General features: G+C 34.7%; 1 protein-coding gene and 1 long non-coding RNA gene across 2 annotated transcripts in view; one reads left to right on the top strand and one right to left on the bottom strand.

Moving 5' to 3' along the window:
• The window catches only part of AGPS (alkylglycerone phosphate synthase), a 152,792-nt gene that overhangs the window by 22,234 nt on the left and 106,994 nt on the right, over positions 1–23,564 (bottom strand). Inside the window, exons 16-19 of the mRNA XM_069068480.1 lie at positions 21,772–21,833; positions 14,389–14,478; positions 5,651–5,750; positions 1,980–2,037 (exon numbers count right to left, since the gene is read on the bottom strand). Coding sequence (XP_068924581.1) covers positions 1,980–2,037; positions 5,651–5,750; positions 14,389–14,478; positions 21,772–21,833 — 310 coding nt within the window. The remainder of the gene's footprint in view (positions 1–1,979; positions 2,038–5,650; positions 5,751–14,388; positions 14,479–21,771; positions 21,834–23,564) is intronic.
• The window catches only part of LOC138146535 (uncharacterized), a 42,011-nt gene that overhangs the window by 12,366 nt on the left and 6,081 nt on the right, over positions 1–23,564 (top strand). The window contains exons 2-3 of the long non-coding RNA XR_011164517.1: positions 6,635–6,720; positions 18,727–18,783. This is a non-coding gene — a long non-coding RNA (uncharacterized lncRNA). The remainder of the gene's footprint in view (positions 1–6,634; positions 6,721–18,726; positions 18,784–23,564) is intronic.

Below are 23,564 nucleotides of genomic sequence, written 5' to 3'. Positions count from 1 at the left end.
GACTGTTCAACTTGGCTCAAAGGACATGAAATGTTTTCAAGATTATATTCTTTACTGCATGAAACAACTTTGCTTTGGCATTTATCTTCACTTGTAAGATGAAGAATAGCTTACTTGTAGCTACATCAGTAAATAAATTATCTATTATTTCCATACTTATGAAGATAAATGTCATTGAGATTAACACATACCCAGCAAAGTCTTGGTATATATACACATAAAATATATGTTACGAAAATATTCCTAAACTTCATTGTACAGTTTCTGTTATAAAAACAAAAAACTGCTTCTTTGTCAATGCGATGGTTTTCTAAACAAGTATGTAACATGGAGAAAAATTTTAAATAATTTATGTGACTAAAATATATAAACATCTGTAAATGCTGAGTTACACACAATTTTAATGAAAGCATAAGACTAAAATTGTAACATAATAGCAAATTAGGGTTTGGCTCCTGGCTTATTACAAAGTTGTTTCTATACTTTGAAAGGAATTTAATCTCTCTACTCCTCTGTTCTCAATTTTCTTGACTGCCTTTTGGTCATTCTAATATGCCTAAGCACTTAAAACAGGATAGACAAGAGAAGAGGAGCTCACTTCCATACTTATTAGGAGTTCTCTTAAAAACATTTGATGTTCCCAACTGATAAATGGTCAAAGGATACGAACAGGCAGTTTTCAGATAAAGCTATCTATAGTCATACAAAAAAATGCTCTAAATCACTATTGATTAGAGAAATGCAAATCAAAACAACTCTGAGGTACCACATCACACCTATCACATTGGTCAATGTGACAAAACAAGAAAATGATAAACGTTGGAGAAGATGTGGGAAAACTGGAACACTAATGTACTGTTGCTGGAGTTGTGAACTGATCCAACCATTCTAGAGAGGAATTTGTAAATCTGCCCAAAGGGCTATAAAAATATTCATACCCTCTGACCCAGCAATACCACTTCTAGGGCTGCATTCCAAAGAAATCATACCAATGGGAAATGGATCCACATGGGGCAAAAATATTTATAGTAGCTCTTTTTGTGATGGTCAAGAATTGGAAATTGAGGAGATGCCCATAAAATGGGGAATGGCTGAACAAGCTATGGTATATGAATATAATGGAATACTATTATGCTATTAGAAATGATGAGCAGGCTGACTTCAGAAAACCTGGAAAGACTCATATAAACTGACGCCAAGTGAAATAAGCAGAACCAGGAGAACATTACACACAGTAACAGCAACATGGTACAATGACTAATTTTGACAGATTTAGCTCTTCTCAGCAATGCAAGGATCTAAGACAACTCCAAAAGACTCACAAGGAAAATGCTATCCATATTCAGGGAAAGGACTTTGGAGTTGGAAATGCAGATAGACAATGGAAAAGACAACGCTAATAACAAATCCATGATAAAAACAAAGATTATCTTCAAAAAGGGTCATAAACACAAGCAAAATGATTTTAATATTATTACTATTTTTAAAACAACAGGCAATTGGGGAGGGGTCATTAACTGATAATAGAAAAATTCGCAGACAAGTTTACAATCTCATATGATCACTGTTTTGATCATTTATACCTTTTCTTATTTATATATTTGAATCTGTACTTTCAATGGAAACTAAGTCATTAAAAAAAAACACGACTGGAAATTAAATAACTTGGGCTACTGCCCTTTCTTCCTGGGACTCAGTTTCCTCATCTGTAAAATGGAGATGATGATAACAATTGCCACATGTAGCTAAGAGTAATTTTGTGAGGAAATTCCTTTGTAAACAGAACTACATAAATGATAATCATAATGATGATGATGATGATTTTTCTACCAAAAGACCTTCTATACCAATTCAATATTTCTACGGAAATTCTAATCAATTATTATGTAATTTTATCACTAATATTAAAAGAACATTACTGTTTAGTAAAAATGCACTTACAAATTGGGAATGTTATAAATTCTAAACAAAATTATTACCTCCATGATGATGTGACAGGCTTCCTCCATTGGCAAGGATTTCCTCTCTAGCAGCTGCCTGAATTTGGAAACAACAAAATAATCTTTACTTAACCTTTACTTTGCAAAGTTAAGAAAGATAGAAACGACCCAAGTTCTAACGAAAGCACATATTTCCTATGTAAACCTTAGAATTCCTGTTTTATAACCTCAACTATACCAGGAACTTTGAGATACTGTACAGTAGTACTGCCCTATGCAAAATGACAACTATAAAATACAATCTAATTTTTATAAGTATTCCCTTATTAAACTATAATCTCTACAAGTATTTTGAACACATAAAATGACAAAGAGGTAACAAAATCCATTTACTAGCTCTAGATTATAAGATAGGCTACCTGCAATTAACAGGAGTAGAAGGTCATCATACCAACTTTGTATTAAATTCACCACCATGCCTGCACAAAATGATATTATTCACAAAAATATCAGAGACTGATCATAAATGTCTACGGATTTTGCTAAAGAATTTCACAGTTTAATTGTTTTGAAAGGTCAAAATATGTTTGTGTGACTAATACTTGTTATATTTATTTTTTAGCCAGACTTTAGGCTTCATCAAATCAATCAATAAGCATTTATTAAGCACCTACTATGTGCCAGGTTGAAGGGAGCCAAAATACCTGATCCCAGAATCAGGCTGGTCCTAGATAAGTTAGCTCCAGGTTTTCCAGTGATGCGACCAGTCTGTACTGTCTAGTCCTGGTTTTCCCATGAGAAACTACTGTAAATCAGCTTGCCTGATATCCTGAGGTCCAGGGCTCTACCCTGTTCTGGGATGCTAACCAGAAGATCTTAGCTCACCCATACATTTTTAGATACTATTCACTGGGTATGGAATCAGCAAGGACATGATTACCGTCAAAAGGCCTCCTTGACATCACTGTCTGGCATCTTGAAACTGAACAAAGCAGTATTAGAAAGCCTAGTGACCTACAGTTCTACCTTCTTTGTCTCATTACTCTATAAAAACCTTGCTCATGGTATCAATGAACAGATTGCAATGATTGATCTCGCCTGGCCTACAATTTCAAGTCACACTTCCACAGTCTTGCACGTCATTTTAGAGCTGGCATAAGAAACCACTTAGAGTGAGCCTTACACCAGGTACTGAGGACATAAAGATAAAAGTAAAGCAGTCTCTGCTATCAAGAACTAACATTCTATCAGGGTGGACAATATGAACATATAACAAGCATATACAAAATAAATACAAAGTAATGGGGAGGGGCATTAACAGCTATCAGGGAATGAGGAAAGGTTTTATTTTAGAAGGTGTTACGTAAGCAAAAGTTATAAAGAAGTGCATTAAGGCCCAAAGAAAGGAGATGGAGTGCTCTATGTATGAAGGACAGCAATAAGACCAGTATGGCTAGACGAGAATGTATGGGAAGGGAAATGATATGTAATAAGATTGGAGAGGTATCCTAGGGCCAAATTATAAAGGGCTTTAAAAGCCAAACAGAGGAGTGTAAAATTGATCTTAGAAGCAAGAGGGAGACATTGGAGATTATTGATTGTGTAAGTGATGTGATAAGATTCATACTTTTGGAAAATCATTAGCAGCTATGTGGAAGAAAGACTGGCATGGGGAGACTTGAGGTAGGGAAGCCAATTAGGAGGCTCTTACAATATTCAAGGAAAGAAGTTTTGAGAATTTGCCTTAGTCTGGTGGCTGTGAGAACATAGAGAAAGGGATGTATTTGAGAGATATTATAGAGGAAAAAATGACAAGCCTTGGCAACTGATATGCAGGAAAAGAAGAGTGAGAAACTTAATATAATGCTAAGGTTCTGAACCTGAATAACAAGAAGGATGGTGGTACCTTTGATAGAAATGGGGAAGTCTGGGAAAAAAAAGGAAGTTCTAGAGGAAAACTAATGAGTTATGACATGTTAAGCTGAGAAATCTATAGGGACATCAATAGTATATGGAATATCTTACTTTCTCAAAAATGGTTGGTAGAATGGATAAAATGCCTAAAGACCTAACTTCAAATCCTGCCTCAGACTTTTACTAGCTGTGATAACCCTAGGCAACTAATTTAACCTCTCTCAAGCCTCAGTTTTTTCATCTATAAAATGGAAATAACGATGCCTACTTTATACGGTTGCTGTGAGGATCAAAAGAGATAAAATATGGAGAGTTCTTCAAAAACAATTATTATTAATTTGAAGTATAGTAATCAGTAACCTTGAAGTAAACCTCCTCCTATGTTAGGGCCCAACCAAACTCTTTTTGAAATTCTATGCCTAGTTTGTGTGAAAAATCTGAAAGATAAACAGTGAGAAGCAAACAACTAGAATAAATGAAGTATCAGAAAACTGAAGTTGTGGAAATTGAGATCATAGCTGTCTTTTAATTATTCATGGTTAGATTATCCTTGGTGCCTAGGAATTTGCTCAATCAATAAACATTTTATTAAGAGCCTACTATGCACCAGGCACTGCACAAAGTATTAGAACTCTTACCATGGTACAGCTGTATACTAAGCTGCCAAAATTCAGGTTGGGATAGGAAAAGGTCAAAAATATAATGAGTACAAGTTACAAATGTGTGCGTGCAGGTGGTGTGCACACACATGAAATGACATTTCAATCTTTTAAACCTAAATGACAAACTCTTCCCCATTTTCAATTCAAGATTTGGGTGTCTCAATATTCATGCTGTGATGTCCTATCCCTGCTTAGAGATATGAAACTCTGACAGCAGAAATGTCCTTGAAAGCCATCTATTGAGCTTACGACACATTCAGTGTTTATACTAGAGGCCAGCAAAGACCAACATAAGGTATACAAACTAATTCAAGTTTGGCTAGGCCTCCCCATGCCATCAAATTTAAATGCTGTCCCTCTTGCACTGGGAGGAGGTAAAAGAAAAAAGGAGAAGGTGACACAAGAACACAGAAATCTTTCTGCTCCCTCTTTCTTATTGACAGAAGATATCCAGGTTTTCTCAATTTATAAGAACTTCTAGAACTTATCATCTGCAACTGCTGAGGGCATCCTGTACAATAATGGAGATGGTCAATAATAACTTAAGTTCAAATATGTAGGAAAACAAGAGAGGCAGCATGATATAATGGAAAGAGAATAGGATTTGTAATCAGAACATCTGAGTTTTAATCCTAGTTGTTTGTTATTACCTTTGGGACCTGAGGCAAATCCCCTAATTTCTCTGGACCTCAGTTTCCTCATTTAAAAGACAAGGAGGTTGTGTATAAAACCTCAACATGAAAATTTTCGTGATTATCACTAAGGCAGGGTATATAAAAATGTTACAGCTATCTGGCTGACCTCTAGAGCAGTTACCATCTGGATACATTCTACTGTCAAAGTGGTATCATGGGGCTCCAGAGTCCTTTGTGCTATTCTTTTGCATCCAATTGCTACATGTTAAAAAAAACAAGACCAAAGAATTTATAGCCTGAAGATAAGACTGGTACTGTTATTCTGCAATGAAGCCATAACACTAGAAAACCAGTACAAGGGAATGTTTACAGTGCTTCTATGGACTAGCAACTGAGATAATAATTTATGACTAAAGACCATCAAGTTAAGCATCACAAATTTGTATTATGAATTGAGTAAAACATAATTAAGGAAAATAAGTTTCTTATTTGCAATTACCTCAGTCTGTTCAAAGACAGCCAGAGGGTCACTAATTCCTCTGTAGTTAAAGGCAAAATAGAAGTAGATACATGCCCCTGCATCATACGTCTGTGTCACCCTAAAAGACAAGAGAAAATCAAAAGAACTTTAGTGTTACATGAAATAAAGGATCATAACATATAAAACTAGATTTTTAAAGCTAAGATCATTTTTAAGACTGTTGTCTAGGCTATTTTCTCATTCCCTATCCAATTTCCTTCTCTGCTGCAGAATTTTTTTTTATTACTTTTTCATCTAAAAGGAATTTAGATTAGCTCCCTTTAGTGCTAGTGCCAAAAATTGGTAAACTAAAAAAGCATTGGGAGAGAAAAGGATCTTATTTTAAGTGTAACTTTAGTCAATATTAGCCTACACAAATTTAGTCATCATTTTTCTGTTTAATCTCATATTGTTAAGGACTATACTGGAAGATAAAACAAAAGCCTTCCTTTATACATTTCTTCAGTGGCATTACTGTTTTTACTGCTCTAATTCAGAAATAATAGGAATGAATTATTAGCTGTACCTGTGAATATACATTTAGTACACAGTCAAGTTTTTTTTTAATTAATCAAAATGATGACATGAAAAATGAATAGTGTGTGTATAACTTGAGAGAAATGTGTTAAACTAAAAGTAATAGATAATCAACAACTAAGGAGCACTGTACAATTTCCTATTCCTCCATTCAACTAAATATACACAATTATTTCCTCATGGGAATGATACAAAAAAATTCACTTATTTACACTATAAATACCACATTGGCATGCCTGTGAAAGGAAGAAAATACCTACCAATAATAAATAGTTATATGGTGAAAGAGTAATATGACATGAAATAAATTTTCCTCTTATAGAAATAATAAGTGCTAGGAAGAAAATGTAGCCACGTAGGAAAAAAACTTAAATAGAAACAGAGAAGCTAACCACAATGTGATGTACTGACTCTGCTATTTTCCAGGCATAGATCAGGCGACCAACACAGAATCTATGAACAAAACTCACAATGACTGACAAAGACTTGCACAAGATACAACCTTTTCAAAGGTATTTTCCTTCCCAATTTATGGAACCTTAGAATATATAAAGTGCTTTGAGTTCTTTGGGAAAGGGCATGCTTTAAAACAAGACATAATTATTGGTATTTGCCATTCTTCAAAGATAATTTATAAACATTTAAAAATATATATATTTATAATATATGTATATAAACAGAAATTATGTCTTTTTTGAGCTATTTTAGGATTAAGAAAATTAAATACTCTGGGAAAATGTCAACAGAAGTTGATGATGTATGCAAAATAACCTGCTTATTTGTAGCAATAATTAAAACAATTTTAATGGATAATTATGGAATCAGAGTTATTTTGCTCTAGTCATATCCTTTTTTTTCACCCTCTTAAAAACCCTCTGCAATCTAGCTTCTGATTTCATCGTTCAACTAAAAATATTCTCTCCACAACTATCAGTGATCTCTTAAATGACAAGGTTAATGGTCTTTTCTCAGTCTTCAACTTTTCTGACCCCTCTGCAGCATTTCACACTTGATCACTTTTTCCCTCTTGGATGAGTTTTCCTCTCTGGATTTTGTGACACTACTCTTTTCATTCTCTTTTGCTTATTCAATCTGTTTACTACATCAAGGTGACTAACTATGAGGCCCCCAAATCCTCCCAAGCTCTGTCCTAGAACTCTTCTCTTTACTCGCTAAAAGTGGTGGTCTCATTGGTTTCCATGACTTAGAGATCACCTCTACACAGAAGATTCCAAGATTTACTTATCTAAACCTAGTCTCTCCCCTGATCTACATTACTATACCACCAAATGTGCCTGTTAATCATTTCAAATTGGATTTGAATATATATTTGATAGTCTTCTCAAACTCAATACACTCAGAAAATAACTCATCTTTCCCTCCAAACCCAAGTTCATTGTTGTCAAGAGCACCGTCTTCCTAGTCATACAAGTCGATGCCCCGCTGTCATTCATCCCACACATGCAATATATTGCAAAAGCTTCTCATTTCTTTCTCTATATTGTCTCCTGCGTACTTCCTTTCTCTCAACTCAAAGAGAGTCTACTTCAGGCCTTCATTCCCTCTTGTCTAGGCTATTCCAATAGCCTTCTAATTAATCTATCTGACGCAAGTGTCCCAATCCAACTCATTCTTAATTCAGCTTAAATCATCAAGCTGATGATTTTCCTTAAGTGTATGTTGGACCATATTACCATCTACTCAATAAACTGCAGTGACTCACTATAACCTACAGGTTCAAATTCAAAGTGCTCTATTTGTCATTCTTAACTCTTTAAAACCCTGTCCCTTCCTACCTTTCTGGTCTTTCTTATAAAGAAATTTTATTCTTCTACAAACTCCACAATCCAGCCATATTTGGACTACTAATTATTCCTTACATATGACGTTCCACTTCTCATCTCAGTGTCTTTGTACTGTATATTCCTTATGCCTGGAATACTCTTTTCCAACTTCTAACTTTGAGAATCCCAGGCTTCCTTTACAACTCAGCTGAAGGACTACTTCCTCTAAAAGTCATTTCCTGGTATTCCCAGGTGAGTGCCATTGTCTCTAAGATTACCTTCTGTTTACTTTATATTCCTCTTGTATGTACTGGTTCACATGTTGTCTCCTTCATTAGAATGCTTTTGTTCATTGTATCTCCAGCACTTTGGACAGTAACTAACATACATTAAGTTTAATAAAACTTGATTGTTGGTTGAAAAATGGATACCCTACATGCTGAAATGGTATTATCCACCACCACCACCTCAATTTAAAAGACCTAGATGAAGGCCTCAAACCTAGAAGGACTTGGAAAAGAATCACAGAAGAGTTGCAAGATTTCTGAAGTGTTGACATAATTTCTAGTATAAAGTTTTCATAAACTTCATACTGTACTTTTATTTCTTGGAGAATTATGAAAAGATTAGGCTGTCTGAACTTTTACTAGTCTTTCTGAAAAGTAGATAAAAGTTTTTATTCACAAGCAATTAACAAAAACAGAACGTAGTATCTTTCCTCCTTTTAATTTTGACAAATATTAAAAGACAACTAATTGGTCCAGGGAAGGGTAAAAAAAGTCTTCTTGATAAGAGTCTGAATTAGTTTAAGGGACTAACTAACAAGTATTTATTAAGTAAGAGCTATGGGTCTTCTAGATCTTACAGGATTAAGAGCAGGGCTCTTATGGGGTTCATAATTTAACTGGACATAAAATAAAAATAGAAGACAAAACTAAGTTATATAAAATGAAAGGTAAGAATTTGTAGCACTAGCCACATTTCAAAGGAAAACACTGTTGTGGGCAGACAGAAAGATTCATAGAGAATATGCCCTGAGTTGGATCTTTAAGTTAATTTAAAATTGTATTGGTTTAGCAGACAGGAAAAGTAATGCCAGGAGAGAAAAACATCAAAGAAGGAGCAGAAATAGACATGAGTTTGTTCTGTGAAACAGTAAAGGTCAAATTAAATGGACTAGGAGATTCTAGGCTGAGAAACATACATTCACAAAAAATAAGTTTGGATAAGTAAAATAGGCTCAATTAATGCAGTCTAAATTCTAAGCTGAGTAGTTTGAATTTGACTGAAGAGGTAGCAGAGGAGCCACTGTAAACACTTAAGTATGAAAGTGATGTAAAAAAGAGTATTTTAGGCAGATTAATCTGACTTAAGTATGCAGGATAGCCTGAAACAACAAGACAGAAGGTAAACTAGCTACCGTGTTTCCCCGATAATAAGACACTATCTTATTAATTTTTTGGACAGAAAACACCAGAGGGCTTATTTTCTGGGGAGGACTTATTTTAATGAACATTGACAGCAATTTTAATAAACAGGTAAATGTGAACAAAAAAATGTACCAGCAAGCAAATCACTGGGGAAGAACAGGATGACGCGCTCACTGCTGCAGCTCTGATTGGATGCAGGCGTGCGTTTCACCTGGGGGGGGGTGCATACCGAGGATACCATAATGTAGCGTGTAGTGCAGGGTATCACCTTCACTACAGTAGCAATCTCAATAGGGCTTATTTTCGGGGGAGGGCTTATTTTAGAGGAATTTTACACAGTAAGGGAAGGGCTTATTTTCGGGATAGGTCTTATTATTGGGGAAACACAGTAGGTAGCTATTGAATGAATCCATGCATCATGATAAAGAGAATGGAGACAGATCTAAAGTGACATGTCCAAGAGAAAAAGGATGTGGTGGTAACTTCCCAACTCTCCAGATAAAGTACAAAATTTAAAATAAGAATTTTAGGTCTAAAGTTTAGGAATGACAAAAACCATCGATCAGACTATGTGTAGCATAACTAATCTATTCATTTCAATCATCTTTAGGACTGTTTTGACTTGACTGACTAAAATAGGCTATGAACTCCTTTGAAATGAACATATCAACTGCATCATGATTTAATACATAGATAGGCTTTAAATGTCAAATGACTTTTTTTGGTACAGAAGAAATTAAACATTTGTCTAACAAATTTCACATCTTCCTATCTTTTATAAAGCACAAGTCACCCTGGCTATGCAAATGCAATTAGCTAAGGAGTTTAAATGAAAGCAAAGGTAATCATACTCAAATCTGCAAACCCAATTAGCAAGGTTCCCGCAACGAATTCAATTTAGCAAAAGTAACAAATACAGAGGAAATACCCCTTTTACTACATAATACAAATAGAAATCTAATCTAAAATTTTAATGATCTTTCAGGCCAAATGTTAGGTGCCTTGCAACAGAAGAAATAAGCTATTCAACAATGCTTAATCTCTTCTGCTACTGCCAATTTGCCAGCTGTGCCTTTTTCTAATGTTAATTCACTCATCAAAAAGATCCACTGAATTGATAAATTTTTAAGCAAAAATTTATAAAGTATAAGAAAAATGGTAGGCAAGTGAAGGAAAGGATACTAAGTTCTATCAGAAGTTACTGAACTTAAAATCTGAAGTGATAAAATCTGATATAAACTATATACAGATTAAGATAGGTATAGTATCCCTATCTGACATGCACCAATAAATATTAAGTGAAAAAAAGAAATAGAAGATACATAAGATTAAGATATTCAAAAAGAATACTTTCATCATCCAAAAAAAATCAGCCTTTCCTGCAAAGCCTAGTGGAGTTATACAACACACTAGGTTCAATTTTCAATAGATAAATAGCTGACAAAATTTTACACTGGATTATGAAACGCTTTTGATAACATCAGTAGCCAAAGATCATGTTCACATGATAGAAAACACCTGATGGTAAAGAAGTGAATCCTAAATTTTTGTTATCTCAACAGCTGATTCAGTTCACAACACATATGAGTACCTCAAAGCATGATGAAAAGTCCCCAAATCACCTGGAAAAGTTGCCATAATGGCTGCCAAAAATCAAAGTCTATTCTTTAATTTCAAAAAGATCTGTAACCTCCAATAGATCAACTATAAGTTCTGAATTTGTGTATTTGCTAACCAAGAATTCTACGCCATAAGACTTTAAGGGGGAAAAAAGTCCATAGAGTGGAAATTTGTATTCAAATACAGAAGACAGCTTTTGATAAAATGCTGAATAAAACATATGAATCATTATACACTGAAAATAGAGCCCACAATTAAAATACTGCCTTTCTTCTATGGTAGGATTTTTATGGTAAATTTGGTTGTTTTTTTTTGTTTCAGAGTTTTAAAAAGATTGCCCCTAAATACATATATAAAATTGGGTGTATAACTATAGTCATTATATTACAATGTAGTTCAACAAAGTAAACCCACTATGGTTAAAAAGTGAACACCACTAAATCAAAATAACCACAAACAATAAGCTTGGATTCACTAAGGCATTGCAAAATCCAAAAGTACAATCTGACTTATTTAAGTTTAAATTAAGCTGTTTCCCTCAATATTAAATAAATATATTTTACTATATTAACCAGACACCTAATTGACTCAACCATTTCATTTCCTGGCATTCTGAATACATTAAAACTTGCTGTAATTTTCTTTTTTTTCCATTTTAATGTTTTGATGGGTATAGGAATAGGGAGATTTTTTTTTCCTTGCCAGGTAAAATCTAAGTTGTTCTTTGGGTGGAAGAATGCCAAAAATGAATTACAGAAAAAAAATATACCCTGAAATAAAAGCTGCCTATCTCAACCGCCAAAGTTTTCTAAAGTTTTAATAAGGATATAAGAAATATGGATTACTAGATATGATGGATTAACATTAATATTTAAGTTTTTAGTACCAAAATAAAGAGTATCTATTAATTAAGTCTCTTGTGGAAGTAAAATTTAAGAAGAGCTCCCAAAACTTTTAACACATATTAAGTAGAAAATACTGACTTAAAAGACCAAAAGAAATACAAAGGCAATGCATCATCCTCTTATGTGAGTCTATTCTCATAATAATCTTGTCAGAGCCTCAATTGCTATTTTTAAAAGTGAAATTGTAGGAGAAAATAATGAATTTTTTGTATTTAATTGAAAATTAGAAAAAATAATTTGTCAAAAGGCTTATCCTTCAGAAGTCATTGAGAACATTTTTATACAACAAATGACACAGTAGATGCTCAACAAATACTTGTCAAAGTAAACTATATTCTTTTTGCCCTTCTACCAAGCCCTCTATTTCCATTGATAATATTAGCATTCTCCCAGTGACTTGGGCTCAAATAATTCAGGGGTCATCTATGGCTCTTCCCTTTTCTTTATTCATAGGAACAAGGTCCTATGAATTCTCTCTTCAAATATCTCCTATGTCTTTCTTTTTCCTTTCTCATTCCCACTGCCAGTAACTCTGTCCAGACCATCATTACCTTAACCTTGCTTAACTGCAACAGACTTCTTCCTGGTGGCCTTGCATTTCATCTCTGTCCCCATCCATTCAGCCTACACAATTTCACCAGATCAACTTTCCTAAAACATAGTTTTTATGTTATTTCCCTACTCAGACTCCTTTAAATGGTACCCAATTGCATAAAGAATAAAGGTCAAGGGGCGGCCAGGTGGCTCGGCAAGTAAGAGCACCAGTGTCGGGATGACCTGGGGATCAAATCTGGGCTCAGATACTTAGCACCACACCCAGAAATAACTGGCCATGTAACCTTGAGCAAGTTACTTAACCCCAATTGCTTTAAAAAAAAAAAAAAAAAGAATAAAGGTCAAACTTGCAGGTCTTACATTCAAACCTCTACATCAGTTTGGTCCCTCTCTTCACTCTTACCCTTATCACTTTTGGTCTATACCTATGATTTCAGTGGATCAGGGAACTCCTGGTGAGGAAGCACCTGTCACTGATACAAAACAGCAACTGTTACTTAGCCTAAAAGTCTTATAGAGCTGCCTAGGGTATTTTGGTCAACTGGTCTGCCCAGAATCACATCATCAGTGTACACAGGAGATAGGTCTTGAACCCAGGCCTTCCTGTCTTAGAAGCTAGTTTCACATATTATTCTCTTAAACAAACATATAATGTACTGATATACATACATATCATTTATGGATATATATGTATATATATATATAAAAATCAATGCATAAATTTCTATTACAGTAGCAAGTAATTATCCTGCAAAACAGAACAAACAGAAAAAGAATGCAGCAGATGCAAAAAAAAAAATCATAAAAATAGTGAAATTACTTTCAGAATAACAAATATAAAACACCATATTGCAAATACATGCAAATTATCATACCACAAAACAAAACAAAAACCAAAAAACCTATAAAGCCCTAACAAATGAGTATTTTCCTTTGTATATCTAGTACTCACCACTAGGAAAAAAAATCACTGAGAATCAATGTTTTAATGACTTTATTAGCATTGGACTGGAGATATGAAGCTGAAAAATAGTTTGAAGATTATTTTACTATGAATGTGGCCTTTTCACCTCAAATGAATAAAAAGAATAATTAAATGAAATACACTGGGAAGTTACACATGCAGGATGTTTCAATGGATTTTTAAGTGTTAAAGTACTACCATTTCATTTATCATAAGATCCTTTTCTCAAAGTCTGACCTGCTTTCCATTCACTCTCCATGCCAATCAATGCTATGACTTTTTAGAGAGGTCAAATGCTCAAATCAATCTTGTTATACTTGGTTGCCTGGTGAGTAACACAGAAAATAAATGTCAGAAGACTAAGTGAGTACAATAGTAGTTTTTCTCTACCACTGACAAGATTAACTTTCAATGCCAGTTTTACAACTTTTAAGTTGAACCAAAAAGGCAAGTTCACTAATTAATTTTTGTCTAAAACATTCTTCCCATATTCCATCCCTTACCCCCCATTCATTTAATCAACAAATGATTAAATGGTTAATAGGTGGATATCTGCAAAAGAAAAAAAATTCTGTTGGTTGTATGATCAATGTCCAGTTACTATCTATGATGTAGGAAACTGTTCTCACTACCAGGAAGAGGAATCATGGCCCTGACCTCAATGGCAAGACTTTTTGCTACTATTATATTACTAACCTGGGCTACAGCTTTATCCTGCTTTCCAGAAAGTTTAGGGACAAAGCAATAATGAGACATCTTGGTCCTGAACTAAACGAGTGGTAGCCAAGGTAGGAGAGTATGCCAGGCAAAGTGGCACTGCGGGCTCTACACAGAGGGGCAAATTATACTTTCCTTCCATTGGCAAAAATAATATTGAATTGACTGGCTAGAAAAAAAGGATCAAAGAATAAGAAAAACTTACCTGCATGTAGAAAGAGGAGCAAACTGAACACCTTTCTCTTTGCACTCTCTTGCTATTCTTTCCTTTACATTTTTACAGAGATCTATAACCCTGAAAAGAAGCATAATTACAGAAAATCTTAAGTTTTCTAATAAATGGCAGAAATTCACATAAAGGCTGATTAATCTGGCAAGCTTTCAATTGGAAGTCTCTTTAGCAGAACTCTATACCATGATGATACTAAGTTCCTGAAATACCATCTTAATTAAGGAAAGAAAAATTATGTTCAACATAATTTTGTTAAGCATATTGTATCATATTACACTCGTGGATCTTATTGTATCAATATAAGTACTTCCTTCGATGGTACAGGTATCAATCCCTCATTCTGTGGAACTCTTGCCCATGTACCTCCCACAAATTTGCTTCTGGAGAAACGAGTAAATATTCTAGATCTCCTGACATTTTGAAGAAACAAAAAAAGAACCAAGGGTCTCCATTGGTTATTCCTTATTTTTACTATATGACTAGCCCACCTCCTTTTCCTTCCTCTCTCTCTCTCTATCTATTTTTCTATTACACTTCCTCCCGTTCACTTTTTCACTGGGCTTACTAGAAAGGGATCTGGACTTCCAGACTAACTGGTAATATGTTACAGCCTACTTATCCCCATCCTTTTTTCACCATCCTTGAGTGACACTCAGCTATAATTCTTCAAAACAACCATATGATACCACCAGAACAATAATAATGTTAAAAATGTGGACCTTTGTTTCTAGGAGAAGTTTAGAGTCATTAAAAGCATTTTCTAAAAGGCAATAAATATAGTTCATTCTCCACCTCTTACTTAATTCCAGGCCTACATCATTTTCTGTGCATTCTCAGTAGCTGTCTAAAACCTGTATACTAACAGACTAGCTATATGAGTTGTCCTCTCAACTATGTATTAAAGTCTGAGCAACAGTCATTCTTTATCTGCTTACTTTTATTTTTTTATGTGTATAATTAGGCTGAACAATCCCTTTAGAAGGCCTATGAATTTCACTTAGGATGTTCTGCAATGTTCTAAGGTTTGATGCCATCAGCACAATGTCACCTTCATAAAGGATTACTGGGAAGACCTCATCATCTATAGGAAATCCCTCTCCCATTTGGACCTTGTGCTGTATATGCATCCAGGGCCATCTCCAGTCTTCCTGATCTATATCCTGCCCATTTACTGGATGGCAATGGAGAAGAAAGTGAGGCTGGTAAATCTGCACAGCCCTCTCTCATTTAAATACGATTCCTTGAATGTCATGGCATCACCTCCCTGATGTCATGGTTCTCTTTGAGACCAAAGGACAAACAATAACAACAACAGCAAGAACTTGTGGCATGCATGTAGTTCCTATTTTATACTTAGTTCACTTTGAATAATCTAAGACTTCTTCAACAAAGTCATCTGTGGTTACAACTCTCAAGCAATATGATCTGATACCAATGTATACATGTATGTGTACATGGACATGTGATGTGTGAGACAAATACATTTTATAGTCGACAAAAAAATAAGCACAGTGCCACCTTTTATTTTCTATCTCCCCTTAGTTAATTTTATAACAGTAAAAATGTGGTTTGGTGTAGATTTTTGCAAAAAATTTAAAAGCCTTCCTGTTTCCTTCCTTGTCTGATATTTTTCACAGATCTTGAAAACAGATTCCTCAGCACCTTGAAAACTGTGTTGGTTCTAGCAAGAGGACCCTACATTTTGTTCCTGTCCATCTGATTCTTTTCATTTCTATTTTCTTTAGTATAATTTCTAATTCTTCATTAAGTACACATATTGAGAATTTTGATTCTGAAGTCTAAATGTGAGAGTTCATGGTTATCAATGCAGAAAACAAGTGTTTTATGGAACACTTGAGAGATCTTTTCCTTTTTTCACCTGCTCATTGTCTTCTTTTTAAGTGTTTGTATCATAAATATTTGAAAACTGTCAATCTATTTAGCATATGTGGCAATTATCTCTTAACCACTGACCAGAGGCAAAAGTCTTCTTACACTTTGCATTTCCTTATTTACTCTTCAACCCCCTGACACTGGCCTCTTTGCTGTCCCTCAAAATAAGACCCTCTATCTCTCACCTTTGGGCATTTTCTCTATCACCCACCCATGCCTGGAATCCTCTTCCAAATCATCTCCAACCCGACTTCCTCCAAGCCCCAGCTAAAATCCCACCTTTTACAGGAACCTTTCTCTAATCTCTCTTCTAGTGTCTTCCTTCTGTTGAATACTTCCTATTTATCCTGTATATAACTGCATGTATTCCCCAGTAGATTGTGACCTCTCTGAGAGAAGGGATCGTCTTTTGCCTTTCTTTATACCCAGTGCTGAACTCAGTGCTTGACATATAATCAGTACTTAAAAAATGCATATTGACTGACGAGAAGTCATTCTCTGACAACTCTAAGCACAAAGTATTCACTCTAATTCTATAATGTGCACTATACATATCCATTCCTATGCTAGCTTTCCTAACATGAGAAACCCGCAAGAACATTATTTTTAAAAAATAAAACACATTTTTATAATAAAATGCAACTCTACATTTTGAGTACTAATTAAAATAAAAAGTCTTATCTCATGAAGTGTCATAGAAGATACCGCTATTCTGTTTGGATACCCTTGATCGTGCTATCACCCACAAATGTACTACCTCCAATATTCAAGAATTCTAAAATTCCCTTATCCAACCATAACCTATTGGCTTTTCACCTCTCCCTCTGTCTTCTTTTACAAAACCCCAGTGTTCATCAGTATCATGACAGAATACCCTTTAACTCCCCCAATTCTTTCCCAAACCACCTTCTCTGCACTAGATACTCTCATATTTTCCCCATCTTGACTCCTTGGTGAACCAATTCAACTATACACTGTCCTCCTCTCTTGATTTACTAGACCCCCTTATCATATCACCAATTATACCCTGCCAAGCCTCAGTCTTGGATTGCTCCCAACATTCACTCCCCTCATTCCTATTCCAATGCTACTGAACAAAGGTGGAGAAAATCATATAACCATTCCAACTGGGTCCGCTACAAATTTATGTTACACAACCTCAACTGGGCCCTCATTGCCACTAGGTAATCCTTCTACACCTTCCTTATTAATTCACCAGCCCACATTCCACAGCAGTTCTTCCAAACCTTTCCATCCCTCATCAAATCTCCTATTCCTTCCACCCCCCTCAGCTGAGAACCTTGTCTCATATTTTACAGAAAAAATTAAGGCCATTCACCATGAGATTTCTCTTCTCCCCCTTCCTCATCACTCAGAAGCTTTCTACCACTATCTCCTCCTTTACTGGTCTCACATGATGAAATGGACGTACTCCTTACCAAAGTTAACCTTTATAACTGCTCAAGGATCCCAACCCATCTCATCTGTTCCAAAGAGATCGTCCCCTCTGTCCTCTCTTTCACTTATTTTCAATCTCTCCCTGCCTACTGGCTCATTTCCCTACTGCCTACAAACAGGCTCTTTTCTACCCCATCATGAGAAAAATCCCTAACTTGATCTTCTACTCCTACTATCATCCTGTATCACTGTTGCTCGTCATAGCTAAACTCTTCAAAATGGCATCTAAAATAAGTGCCTTCACTTTCTTTCATCTCATTCTCTCCTTAACCTCTTATAACCCAGCTTTCAACTCTATATTAGCCTTACACTCTCTCTCCTGAACTTCAGCCAAGCATTGCCAACCGCCTGTTAGAAATCTTTACCTCAATGTCTCACTGGCATCTCAAATTCAACATATTCCAAAGGAATTCATCTCCCTTGGCGCTCCCCTAAATTCTCCTCTTCTAATTTTGCTATCTCTATCAGGGGCACTACTCTCCTTCTAGACACCCATGTTTGCAACCCTGAGTCATCCTTGGCTCCTCACTCTCCCTCTTATTAGTCGCCAAGTCTTGATCAATTTTATCTCATCAACATCTTTCATGTCTGTCTCATTCTTTCCACTTAGATCTTTAATTACTATGATGGTCTTTCTAATTGATCTATACACTTTGAGTCTCTCCAATTAATTCTGCATAGAGCTACCAAAATAACCTTCTGAAAACATATGTAGAATAGAAAGCATTATAATAAACCCCATAGACAAAAATAAGTCAAAACTTTTAATTTCAGAAATAATCTTGTGGTGGAAGATAGTTTGTGGTGTTTAAGTTTTAATCTAATGTCCCATTTTGAGGTAAGAACAATCCATAAAAAAACATGTTTAAAAAAAAAAAACAACTGAGGTCTATATTAATTGCTTAAAAAATAACATTGGCTAAAAAAAAATAACAGCTAATATTTGTGCATCATTTTAAGGTCTGACAACTATTTTTTGTATATTATATGATATGATCTTCCCTACAACCCTTCAAGGTAAGTACTACTTCCTATAGGTATTATTATCCTCATTTTACAGCTAAAGAAACCAAGGTTCAGAATTAAATGGCTTGGCCATGGTCATACAGGCAGGGAAAGTTGTGAGGGTCATATGTCAATATTCATTTCATTCTAGTTTACAAAGAATTCTAAGGAATTTTCCTTTACTTAAAAAAAATAATCCTACTAATAATTATACTCATTTTTAAATTCTAATAGTTTACCATCAAGATTGGACACCTACTGTTCAACACAGAGAAAAAAACCCATTTAAAGGGTGAATCAACCTTTCAGGTTAATGTCAGAAAATGTATTGTTCAAAGTCATAACGTATACATAAGAAAGTTACATGCTTTGTTTTACTTACAAGTAAAAATCTTGCTTCTCACTTCCCTATAGGCCTGTAGAGGTCATCTATACCTCCCTTCTCCCCACTCCCACGCCCCTTTTAACAATCCTCCTGGATTTAAAATACCCTAAAAAAATAAAGTACTTAAGAGCCACAAGAATCCATCTAGTCCAACTCTTTCATTTTACAGATGGGGAACTGAGACCAGAGAGGTTAAATATTTGTCCAAAGTCATGTAACTAACTAGCAGATCCAGCATTTTAATACAGATTCTTTAATTTGAAATAGATCATGTTGCATCTCACTTCAAAGATGCATGTGCAGGGCAGAATACTGACCTGGGAATCAAGAGGACTGGGTTTCAATGGGCAACTCATGAGTGAGAAAATTCATTTCTCAAAGGTTACTCATCTATAAAACAAATGGATTGGACTATGTGATCTCAAGGGGCAGCTAGGCAGTGCAGTGGATAGGATGCTAGGCCTGGAGTCAGGAAGACTCATCTTCCTGACTCAGACATCGGCCTCAGGCATTTAACTAGCTATGTGATCCTGGGCAAGTCACTTTGCCTCAGTTCCTCATCTGTAAAATGAAGCGAAGGAAATGGTAACTCACTTCAGTATCTTTGCCAAGAAAATTCCAAATAGGGTCAACAAGGGTTGGACACGAGTGAAATGACTCAACAACAACAGGAGCCTCTGAGGGTCCAAGTGGAAAGAAAAAGGATCATTAATCCTGAAGAGCAGGATTAAGGGCAGTACCCAGCAACATGGACCAACTAACAACAAAAGTTAATTAATAATAATGATGATGGTAGCAATTCCTCATGATGAGATAGGTTTACACAGGTTTCTCTCATATCAAATCTGTGAACTAAGTAGAATAGGCAGTATTATCCTCTTTTTAACTGCTTGCAAAAGATGAATTCTTTCTCATCTTTGGTGGAATCTTCCATTTCTATTAGTGATAAAGAAGTGTGTTTACTCAGTTTTTTATACTCATATCAAAATTTTCTACTAAAATTGTTTTAAGCATAATGCTGGGTTTTTATTCTCAGTCAACAAAATCATAGGATTTTATGTTCACAGACTTGGAACTAAAACAGATTTTAAGAGGTTATCTATTCCAACCCTCTGATGTTACAGAGGAGGGTCATGAGACCTAGAGAGACGATGTGACTTGTCACCAAGTCATCTAAGCAGTAAGAAGCAGAGCTGACTGAGGCTCAAAGCTCTAATGCCAAGCTGAGCAAGCACTCTTTTCACTGCAATACAATGCTTCTCCCAATCCTTAACTCACATTTTTAAGATAATACTGTACACATCTGTAGCACCACAAAACCAAAAGGAGTTGTTTTTTTTTTTTTAATCCTCATAATAACATATTGTACAAGCAAGGAAACAAAGGTATAGAGAAGCTATATGACTTTCCAAAAATAATGCCCAAAGCGAAACATTAGGTTAAAGAAAATAAATTCTACTCATTATACTATCAAAATAAAGGTTGAAAAGAATATATTTTTAAATGTTTTGGCTGTTAAAACTCTCTACAAAAATCTGAATGCTACTTACCTTTCCATCCTTATTTCACAAAACTACCCTTCTTATATATATAATAAAGCCAGGCTACTAAAAATCTTGAGATACTATTTATTGTAGAAACAGAGCTAGAAAGATAGAAATTATATAGAGCTAGAAGGGAAAGTAAATATTGGCAAACCTAACACAAGAGAAGAAAAATTTATATATATATATATAAATTAGAAAACCGAGGCCCAGAAAGGTAAAGTGACTTACCCAAAGGTCACATGGCAAATTCTACACTAAAGCTCTAGAATTTGATAAAAGAACTATTTGTATTTATTGAATAGCTGTCTCCTCTCTCTGCCCTCTCCCACCCCAAACACTTAAGCATAGTAGCAAATAAGATGCATTAAACTGTCTTCTATTATCGTGGTGGTTGTTCAGTCATTCAGTTGTGTCCAACTCTTTGTGACACCATGGACCACAGGACACCAATGCTGTCCATGAGGTTTTCTTGGCAAAGATACTACAGTGGTTTACCATTTCTTTCTTCAGTGGATTAAGACAAACAAAGGTTAAGTGACCTTCCCAGGGTCACACAATTAGTAAGTGTCTCTGCCCAGATTTCAGCTCAGGTCTTCTTGACTGCAGGCCCAGAGCTCTATCCACTGAGCCACCTAGCTATCTTACAAACAATCTTGTAGGGGCTCTAAATTATTTAAGTTATATAAATTATTTGAAAGATCTTATTTTTAAAGCTAATATGGCTTTAAAAAAATTGCTAAGAAATAAAAAAAATACATACACACAAAAATTATACCTGAAGGTAAAATTTTTCTAGAAGTTCTAACAATTAACTCCTAAAATCTTGATGACATTGAAAGAACTAAAAATTTCTCATGTGCTTGGATTCTTCCTACCTCCTCAATCTCTACCTACAATTATATAAAAGTTTTTATATACTAATTTTTAATCTAATTTCCTTAATTAGTAAACTAAAATCCTGTAAGACTTATGACTAAGACACATCATATAATCCTCAACAATTCTAACAAGATCTTTACAAATGTATTCAAATGCATGATTTACTGTTAAGGCATTTTAACACTTTACCTATCCCAAGGAGCAGAAGTTTCAAAGGATTCTCCTATTACATAGTATTCCAAGCCCAGGTCCTGTTAATACACACATAAAAAAAGAATATTAATCATCTGTAATTTATACTATAGGCATACTTCCAATTATAGGCTACCTGTTCCTCTCTATGCCATTATAGTGCTAGGAAATACACAAATTTTGTGATCTCTAGAAAACCATCAAGCCATCTCAGTCAAACACCTAAGCAATCAGGTGTCCACACTAAAGGAACATTAGCTAGTACCCCTTTAACATGTCACATTGCAGATGAAAAGAGTAAGGTCATTTGAAGCTCAGACTATTGTTAACATGTCTCAGCTGTACCTTTTTTATTGTTGTAAAGGTTTGAATCCATCACTCTGAAAATATTAAACTTGTTTAAAAATTTTTTAGTCAATCAAGCAAAAGTTTAAAGATCATACAAAGTTTAAAATGTGGAGAGAAGATAGAAAAAGTTAAGTCAATGGAGAGGTTGTGATTTAACTGTACTTATGAAACTGACTTCATTTTTCTGATGCAAAACCATTATACACCTTCTACAGATAATCAATTTCTATGTTGCAAAGTGAAAAAATTTTTTTGATATTTTTCTTCCTCAACCACATGACTTTAATAAAATTTACATACTTCAAACTGACTGCTAGCTGTTATTTAGTTCTTGGGGTATGGGATTACAAAAGAGTAATTAAGATAGTATGAGTTTCCTCATACAGTTAAAGAAAATAGTATTGAGTATTTCCCTCAAAAAAACTTTTGAAATAGAAAAGTCAGAAATGTTAGAGCTCTGAAAAAGCAGTATTTTAGATGTTTTTATAAATTAATTTTTAAAATTCTTTAAGTTACATATATGAATCATTGCAAAATAAAAATTGTTAAAAGTTCATTATAGCTTCAGAACCAAAGAAATCTGACTGAGTTAAAAAACAAAAAAAGCAAAAGATATAAAAGAGGATAAAAATCTTTATACAGAGCCAAGCATTCATACAACCAAGTTACAAGAGTCTCCAGGTTAACAGGGCAAATGAGGCATTGAGGAAACAGAAATCCATAACAGAGGATATAGAAAATTACAAAAAATTAAAAGCACAATTTCATTACCAAAAATCCTATAGTAAAGGATGAACCTTTAAGTCAAATAACTTATAACTATTTTAGTGGTGATTCATGTATGTGACATCTATCATTCTTAGAAAAACACTAGTGAAGTGAAAGGAAATGGTAGGTAAGAAATAATAACTTGAAGAGCAGGATTTATATTTCCTAGTTTTAAGTAAAAAAAAAAAAAAAGCAAAGCCACTTCCCCAGCATTTAAAAAAATCTAAGGTATCACAATGAAAAACAAATACCTTTGTGATACTAAAAAGAAAAGGAAAAAAATAATCAAGTGGGATGATTTTAGAGCAATTTAGGAAAAGAAGAAAGCCTTTTTTTCTGCAAGGACCTTCCCAAAGAAAAACAGATTTAGAAAGAGAATGACTGCTACACAAAGAAACAGGGATCAGGGACAATATCTTGACCAAAAGTTCAAAAGAAATCAATATAAAGCATTAGCTAGTAGGGCATTGCAAATAATTCATTGCAGCTACCATATAAGTGGCAAGACCCCCCCCCAAAAAAAAGCATGCACTTGAAAAAAAACAGAATAGGTGAAATGTCTTCATTCACACGTAAGCAATATTAATCTCATGGTCAGTAATCACCAAAAGGGTAAATCAACTAAAGAACTGTTGTTAAAGCAGCAATCTGAAAGAGAAGAACACTAATTGCAC

The sequence above is a fragment of the Petaurus breviceps genome, unplaced genomic scaffold (genome assembly GCF_028583685.1).
Source record: "Petaurus breviceps papuanus isolate PSGF00001 unplaced genomic scaffold, PetGlider_PUasm1.0 90763, whole genome shotgun sequence".
Classification (NCBI taxonomy): domain Eukaryota; kingdom Metazoa; phylum Chordata; class Mammalia; order Diprotodontia; family Petauridae; genus Petaurus; species Petaurus breviceps.
This window is presented reverse-complemented; position numbering and strand designations above follow the sequence as displayed.